The 8431-nt window shown below is 39.5% G+C and overlaps 1 protein-coding gene across 9 annotated transcripts in view; it reads left to right on the forward strand.

Annotated features, from left to right (window-relative positions):
* LOC105558773 (potassium voltage-gated channel protein Shaker) overlaps positions 1-5881 on the forward strand; it is a 127310-nt gene extending 121429 nt beyond the window's left edge. For all 9 annotated transcript variants that reach the window (XM_012006674.1, XM_012006673.1, XM_012006676.1 and 6 more), the window contains 2 exons: positions 1948-2115; positions 2186-5881. In XM_012006674.1, the coding sequence (XP_011862064.1) occupies positions 1948-2108 (161 nt within the window). In that variant the 3' untranslated portion in view covers positions 2109-2115; positions 2186-5881. The remainder of the gene's footprint in view (positions 1-1947; positions 2116-2185) is intronic.
* The last annotated feature ends 2550 nt before the right edge of the window (positions 5882-8431 follow it).

Here is an 8431-nt window from a genome sequence, read left to right on the forward strand (position 1 = left end):
CGGCCTAGCGGCCCCGCGCGGGGAGACGTACGAGCGGTCGCGTAAGCGGCGGACGGGCAGCGGCGCGCCTCGCCTTCCTACTCCTCGCCCCGCACCGCCATTCTATTCCTCGCCGAACACCGCCTCGAGCGGGGCCGCTAGGCCGACGCATCTCACCGCGCGCTTACATTCGCCAGTAGGTTGGGCTAATACGGCGATTTTTAAAATTTCGTATCTCGATAACTATTCGTCCAAGCGCAAAATAGTACAATACTTTTCTGTTTGTCTTAGTCCCCTCTACCTTCCCATGATCGGAAGTCAATATATTGCGTAGCACCCTGTATATTGGTGCGCTCGCGCCTCACTTTGCGTGTACGACACCGCGCACTCCCAGAACCACAGAGAATATAATCACAATAACATTTCAAAATTACAACAATAACCAATATTAAAAAATTGAGACGTCTAATTACGGAGAATACACTAAGAAACGTAGCGAGCACTTAAATTCCCAGACAGCACACGATATCCTATGGATGTCCTGGGAACATTCTTAAGACATAAGGACGTCCAGAGGATGTCTTTAAAACGTCTTCAGGAGATCTGTGCTGTCTGGGTTAGCAGCTCGAAGACAAATCCGAGTGGCGTTTGTTCGTAAACGACAGCTGGTTGTCGCGCAACGCTGTCTTCTTCTTTCAAAGGCAGTTGGACACTGCCTAGAATGTAGGGAAGATAAATGAAAGTTGAATCATGAATGATACATTTATCTCCCGGTATATTTACAATCTGTCGTTGACATTAAGTAAATCAAATAATATACTGGGTGTTATGTAATACCCGCCTCACCTCTTATTTGCGGATAGGGCGGATTGGACTAATTGTAAGACGAAAAGTCCTCTACCATTTTGCAATTTTCGTAATGGTTAACGAGTTATTAATTATTACAAATCACTGTTTTAGTCCGGCCTACCGCCCAATTCAGGCACGCGACGAGATGCAGCCGTCCCGCGATTGGCGCGCGGGGAGTTGTTTATTAGTTGCCGTGTGTCATAAACAACTCCCCGCGCGCCTAGTAACGCCAATCGTGGGACGGCTGCGTCTCGCCGCGTGATTCAATTAGACGGTAGGCGGGGCTAAGACAGCGATTTTTAATAATTAATAACTCATTGACCATTGCGAAAATTGCAAAATGGTACAGGACTTTTTAACTCAGTCTAATCCGCTCTATCCGTAAATAAGAGGTGAGGCGGGTATTACATAACACCCTGTACACATGTACGTGTAAGTGCATTCCCAGTGGAATGTACCTCTTATATTCACAATTGGAAAAATTGTGATTTTATTCACTGGTATTAAGTGAAAAAATTAACAAATCGTTATAATTGTTTAGAAGCCGATTTAAGTGAATCTATTAACAGAGTCTAAAGGTTAATGTCGTTTTAATCTTTTTGTGTCCAATCTTTCTGATAATAGCCTTGTTGCTAGTTGGTTTGGGTGCGAGCCCAGTCTCGAGGCATACTTCTCCGTGTGGGCTGCTATTGTTACCTTCACTGCTTCGATATTGAGATCTCTTCGTATAATTTCGTTAGTTACGTACCATGGTGCATCTATTATTATTCTTAGGACTTTATTTTGAAGCCTTTCTAATATCTCAATGTTGGAGTTAGGGGCTGACCTCCAGAGTTGAACACCGTATGACAATATTGGAGTTATAATAGGTTTTTTTATAAAGCAAAACTTTGTTGCATAACGAAAGGTTAGACTTACAGTCGAGCAGTCAGATGAACGATAAATAAAATAAACTTGTTCGCTTAAAAGATTCGTCATATTGGATCGGTTTTAAAATGTATTAGATGTATTGTATTGTATACTTTCGCTTTAAGGATTGTTGAGAACAGATCGTTATTCAGACAGAGATAAAAAAAATAAACGGAAATTTTGATTGAAATACGTGCTTGTGTCTTTTAGGCTTGAAGAAAATCTCGATGTCGGAGTCCTCATCGGATATAATGGAATTAGAGGAAGGCACCCTATTTACTCATCCAGAGATTACGAAGAAGTCAAATTGCAACCCTCGCCATAATAACAATATCAATCCAGCCTGCATGAGCATCGAGACTGACGTCTGACTACTAGGTGCGCATTGTAAATCCAATAATATTGCCATCGAGCAACTGACATTCTCATTTCTCGCCTTTGATTTTAGTGAAGGAGACGGTGGCAGCGTGGTGGCCGTTACTGAGCCAGTTGTCAAAGGGCAACTGCATCTCCCTACGGTGCCTGACGTAGGCCTCCTTCACCTCTGTCATCATAGTCGTAAGCGGCTGGCATCACTCGCCAGCCTGTCCAGGTCCGTTATTGCGAGGGGCGTCTCGGGTCAGAAACACGCGAAGGATCACCGGGATCGTGGTCCTTCGGGGAGCCTGATCAGGCTGCTTTTTCCATCTGAGACGTAGCGAGAAACGGAAGAGAGGTAGGGTGGGTCCAAGGACGTGCGGGAAGCGAGAAATGGGGATGGGATAAATCTGTAGCCTATTCTCGAGACATCGTCGCCTACCCTGCCACCTTCTCAACGAGCTTGCGCCCCGCGTAAGGACCCACGTGCGAACGAAGGGGGCGGGATTATTCTCGTTTGTGTGCGAGCGTGCACGCGTACGGCCCAACCCCCGACACCACCGACTCCAGTGTTCAAAACAAAAAAAATAAAGATAACAAACGATAGAAACATCCGAAGAAGCATCACGGCGTTCTCGTATAAGCGCTGCTGAGTGTCCCCCCGTCCTTACGGGCTCCTCCGACTTTCGGAATGCCACACGGGTGAAATAGAGAAGGAGGAGCTAGTAGGTAGCGGAAGCAACAAATGGGGAACGTACCAGATAATATTATATTAATTATTATCGGTATAAATTAATTGCGTACCGTACACGTAGGGCGAGGGTAAGTTAACAAAGTATGTTTTATGATAAATCGCGGACATGCGAGGACATTTAAAAACTGCTGCTTGCGGAAGAGACAAAAGAGGGAAACCGACAAGGAAGCTTGCGAAAGATGCATCAAGAATGAAGGACCGAACCATAATCACCACAGACAAAGAGAAAGAGAGGGGAGGGGGCGGGAGGGAAGGAAAACGAGAGTTAGAGATGGAGTGTGTGTACGGCGTAGACTGTTCCGTTCCTCTTTGGTTTTTCTTTTTTTTAACCGAAGGACACCGAATAAGCCGATTTTCGAATCTATTTACCATTACGATATGTTATTCGACAATTTATCCTTTCGTTACATTCTTGTTACATTCGCACACATGCACATGTAATACATTTAAATGTTGATAAAGCGATAACGTCGAACATTAATTGACGAAGTTCAATCATTTCTTAAAAACGAAAGGGTGATCAATTTCAGATTATTGATTGTCGCATAATCAGATTTGCAGAAATGATGACCTAAACAATTTTTATGATATCCACAATGTGATTACAAAAATTATTCTAGCAATTTTGAATTGCACCCCCGCTGCTTAAAATTACTACCGTAAAATTATATGTAGATTGCATTTTTCAAGAAGCTTCTCGACATTCAAATTATAGTACAACGTTGTGTTTATGTTTAAAGCTCTTATCGTATGCAAGAGTCATCTATTCGCTTGTCCGAGGCTAAGGGAAGCAGAAACTACGTACCAGTATTAAGTGACGGGGGTGTATATATTGAATAGCGAATTCCGAGATGTTATACAATAAATCGGATATGAATATCAAGACGATGCGAGAAATTGTAACGATAAGAAACGTCCAACAACCAAAAAAAAAACCGAAGATGTCTGCCGATGGCGCGCGAATTTTATGCCCAAATCATAATTTCAATCTCTCAAGCGTACAGTTTGATATTTCTGTCTTCGATATGTGCGATAACCATTTCTCGAAAAATCGTGGTTGATTGCTTGCAGAAGCAAGATAGCGACGATGACAACTAGCACGAACAAGAGTTTGAAACATGTATGTTGATAATAATTCGTATATCACGTTCTTCGTCTTTATTCAAGCTCAAAGATGAAAGGATCACTGTGATTACTTACAAAAATAATTTTTGATTGAGCTGTCAAGGCTACCTCTTTGACGATGAACAACAGAAACTTGTAACACGTTGAAAGAAAGCTTATATATAGCTCTTATAGCTTTCCTCTTCCTCTCTTATAAGTAAATTATTTTATGTGATTAGTATTCTTTGCAAAGGTGGTTTCTAACTTGTTCGGAGAAGAAAAACATTGCACTGTGTGTCAGTTTGATGACAGAAAGAGAAGAAGCCAGTGTTTCAAGCTCTAAGTTAAACAGCAGTTTGTGTCAAAAAAAGGAAGAGGAAGACATGTGATACTGAAATAAGCTACTGTCTGGAGAACGAATTGGCATGCCAATCGATCCTCGCACCCAATCACACAGAGTTTTCAAATCCGTTCATCTTTTTCCGTACGACGAAAGTACGTTGCAGAATTGCCAAGACTGCCATTTCACATCTCTCGATTTATATCGCGCCAAGGTGTTACCCCAAGTACATTCTACGGAGTCAAACCGACCCGACCCGATCCGATCGATCCCCGATATGCTGATTCGATCTGAATTCCAAAGTCGACTCATGGGACGTATCTTCGCTCGCATAGAGTTCAAGAGCACGAGGAAGGAATCCGCAAAAGAGAAAATGCAAAGTCATTGTTCCATTTCTCAAAGTTATCAATATTCGATCGCCGCTTGATTCGACCAAAAAAAGAAAGAACAAAGCCACTCACATAAACTTTTTCAGTATCTCATTACTGTAACGTTATATTGTCCATTGATTGTCACAAAGACGGTTCAGTTTTGTTAATAGTGGAAGCTAATTAAAATTTGCAGAATAAGGATTCTATTAAAATCTTTGTGTTCAATTTGATACTGAAGGAGTTAATTATTTTAGAATAGAAAGAAGACGCACGGCATGTAATTTAAGGCTGATACATAATGAAGATTTTAAATAAAATATAGGAGCAAGAATTAAAAAATTAGCCAATACTAACTTAAAGAATAAAGAAGTAGTTTTCTTTATTCGTAGCGGTAATACACGAAAAAAATATAGATGCTGTTGAACGGCAAATCAACGGAATAATCTCAATATTATGATTGTCAGTTTTTCATAATGTGAGAATTAGCGAAATGCTTAGAAGAGGCATTTAATTAGAAAATAAACATGATTGAGGCATCAAATATTAATGTTCTCCGTTTTTTAAGGCGGAAGTAGTTTTGCACTGTAATTGGTGCAAAAGCGTATAAGGATCGATCATGGATATATATTGATTCTCTATTCGTTATTTAACGCATCATTAAATGTTTGTGTGCTAATACCAATTTGCATTGGTTATTCTTATATTTCATTCTGTATCAGCCATTTTAGGCAAGCAAACAATTATGTGGGAAAACGACGAAGCAAATAACCAGAGGGAGAGAAAAGAAAGAGGAAACAATTGATTCGATTTTATTAGGTAATTTTAGAAGTGGATTTAACAGATGACTGATCTCGTCTTTTAATAGACACAATGTTGATAATGAAATTTTAGTCCGCAGTATGATAGAGATCGCAAAAGAGATAGAGAGGAAGAGAGTGACATGCCTGTGTGCGTGTTTGCGTATGTATGTATGCGTGTGTGCACGTGAGAGGTGAGAATGTGAGTGAGAGTTGGAGTGTATGATAGAGAAAGAGAGAAAAGAGAGAGAGAGAGAGAGAGAGAGAGAGAGAGAGGAGAGAGAAAGAGAGAGAGAGGTAAAATAACATATTACTGATACAATAATTACACGAAGATTTACGTTACACGCTTTCAATACAATACTCAAATCTTTCGCCTCGCTGATTTAGTCCGAGAAAGGACGCGCGCGCGCGTATAGAAGTAATAAAAAAGCAAAATATAAAAAAATTACGCATCAAACTACCAGCCTAGTTAAAATCGACCGAAAGAAGGATGGAGGGCAAAAGAGAGTAAGAGGAAGAAAATGCGTGAGAGCAAGAAACAAGAGAGTAAAAATGTTTCATACGTAAACGATAAATTTATTACTACTACTATTATTCTTACTACTATCACTACTGCAACCACTACTATTATTATTACTACTACTATTACTTATCACTACTGTTTACTATTATTAACTACTAATTACTACTACTATTACAACTACTGCTGCTATTACTATCAAACAAAAAAAAACATGCTACGATGAAGTATTTAGGTAACAAGGAACTACTTCGTTAGGCAGCCAGTAGTCATTAGAGTACACGAAGATAGCCATTAGGTGGCGAACTACATCATCGTTGTTGCTGCGTCGGAGTTATCAATAATATTCGTATCAAAATTTCAAGTAGGCTCGATCAAGCCAACGCGATTGTATATAGTCGGTTAAAGAAACACGAAAAATTGTTAGATAGAGAAAATACTATAAAATGCCAGATGCGTTATTATTCCGTTCGATTTCCATCGGCAGACTTTCGTCTAAAAATAAACGCGAAGGGTGAAGCTTTAATGACGAGCTTTCAAAGATGAATAGACTTCTTATCTGATTTCGAAAATTATTCTCGCTAAAGTTGCTCACAAGTCAGTTTTAATAATTATATAATCTTTAACATTCATCTCATTTGACTCGTCCTTTAAACCAATTGAACTAAATAAAAGTATAAGACAAAAGTTACTCCAAAAATTTATAATACCAAAGTTATCCACTTGAGGAAATGTATCGAGATGTAGGAATTGGTTTAGTCAGTAATTTCAAAATTGCTTTCGATTCCTAAACATGAAAACGTCGTGTTAAAGCGAATACCCGAAAATCCATTGAACTTCCATTGTGCCGCGTGCAGTTTTAATTATACGTACAAAGAAAGGAAAAAAAAAGTGAAACAAGATGTCGCGGCAGAGTAACTTTCGACATTCAATTTGTGCACCGAGAGCATGAAAATGGACTTTGACGTTTTACAAGTGGCAGCGAATGAGTGAGTGGGAGTAGTCGCCGATGTTTTTTTTTTCATAAAATTAAGTCGCGCCTATATTCTATCCCGGAGAATGAGGGAAAGGAAGTTTTTTTTCTCATGATCCTCTTCACAATTCTGTAAGAAATAACAAAGCGACTGTTAATTATCAAAGCGTCTCCTCCACCAATGATCTAAGAAAGAGAGATAGAAAAAGAAAATCAGGACAAAGAGCGTGAATGAATGTGTAAACGCGCAGAGAAAGAGAGAAAGGAAGGATGGTACTGTGTGCATGAGAATGAATGAGAGGAAGAGAAAGAATTATTGATGAGATGAATCATGCGAGCCGAAGATGCATTCCGAAATAACTAGGGTAAAAAATTTTAAAAGAGAAAACAATTAGTCTCGCTACGAAGCTAGAATTATATTCCGCTGTCGCTATAGAATGAAATGATTCGTCGCTGCTAATTAATTAATGCGAGAAGGAGATGCGAAGAGGAGATAATCGGCACAGTGTCGAGTTCTCGAGTAACCAAAAGCATAATTAATAGTAATAATAGTAATAATAAAATAACGCATCATGGTGATCAGGCTGAGCACGTACTATTATTCCAAGACAAAGCAAATAAATTAAAAGCAAGTTAGAGTGCCGGCACCACTCTCGAGCATCCCCCGTCCTTTCTGGCCCCTCTCTGGATTGTCACGATCGATCCTTCCTTCCTCGATCTTGTGCGATCGACACTATCGGACTAAAATAGCAATAAACTGCTAAAATTAATCGTCTGAGATCACGTGAAAATAATAACGAATGCAGATTACAGACACAAGATCGACATGCGAAAGGTAGAATCAATCGTAATGAATCCTTGCGCATTTAAAAAAGGATAAGAGAGTTTTATGGCGTGAAAGATGCTCGTACGCCGCCTGTGTAAAAAAAGGAACAAAAGGAGAACACGTTAAAAAAAAGTTGAGAAGATGAAAAATGCAAGTGCGAGCGCTCGTAGATCGAGACGATCGCTTTCAAGTGATATATTTAGGTATTATATGGGTTAAACATATTAAAGATGCTGAAAATAATATAGTATAAGAATTAAAGCGAATGTTTGTTATCACTCGGATAACGTTTTCGACGATTGATTTATGCCGCGACAAGTATTATGTGTAAATGCATGTAGATATATCATATACAGGGTGAATCGTACAGCGCGGAAATCAGTAGCAAAGTTACATTCTTCGATGAATATGTCTGCAGTTGAATTTATTCCGAGATTTTTGAAATCGCGTTACTTTTATCGCAGCTTTATAATCTCTTTAAGCTTTAAAATAACTTGCTAAACATCGCGTTGCACCCTTCTTTCAAGATTGATTCGCTGAAATGTTTTTAGTTACATGACAATTTTATAATTCAGACTTTTCGTGTCGATTCTCTTCGGGGAAAAAAAATCGTTTCGAAATTCATCGTGGAATAAGTGCCTGCTACCGG

The sequence above is a fragment of the Vollenhovia emeryi genome, unplaced genomic scaffold (genome assembly GCF_000949405.1).
Source record: "Vollenhovia emeryi isolate VEMERY1.0 unplaced genomic scaffold, V.emery_V1.0 DF939313.1, whole genome shotgun sequence".
Taxonomy (NCBI): Eukaryota; Metazoa; Arthropoda; class Insecta; order Hymenoptera; family Formicidae; genus Vollenhovia; species Vollenhovia emeryi.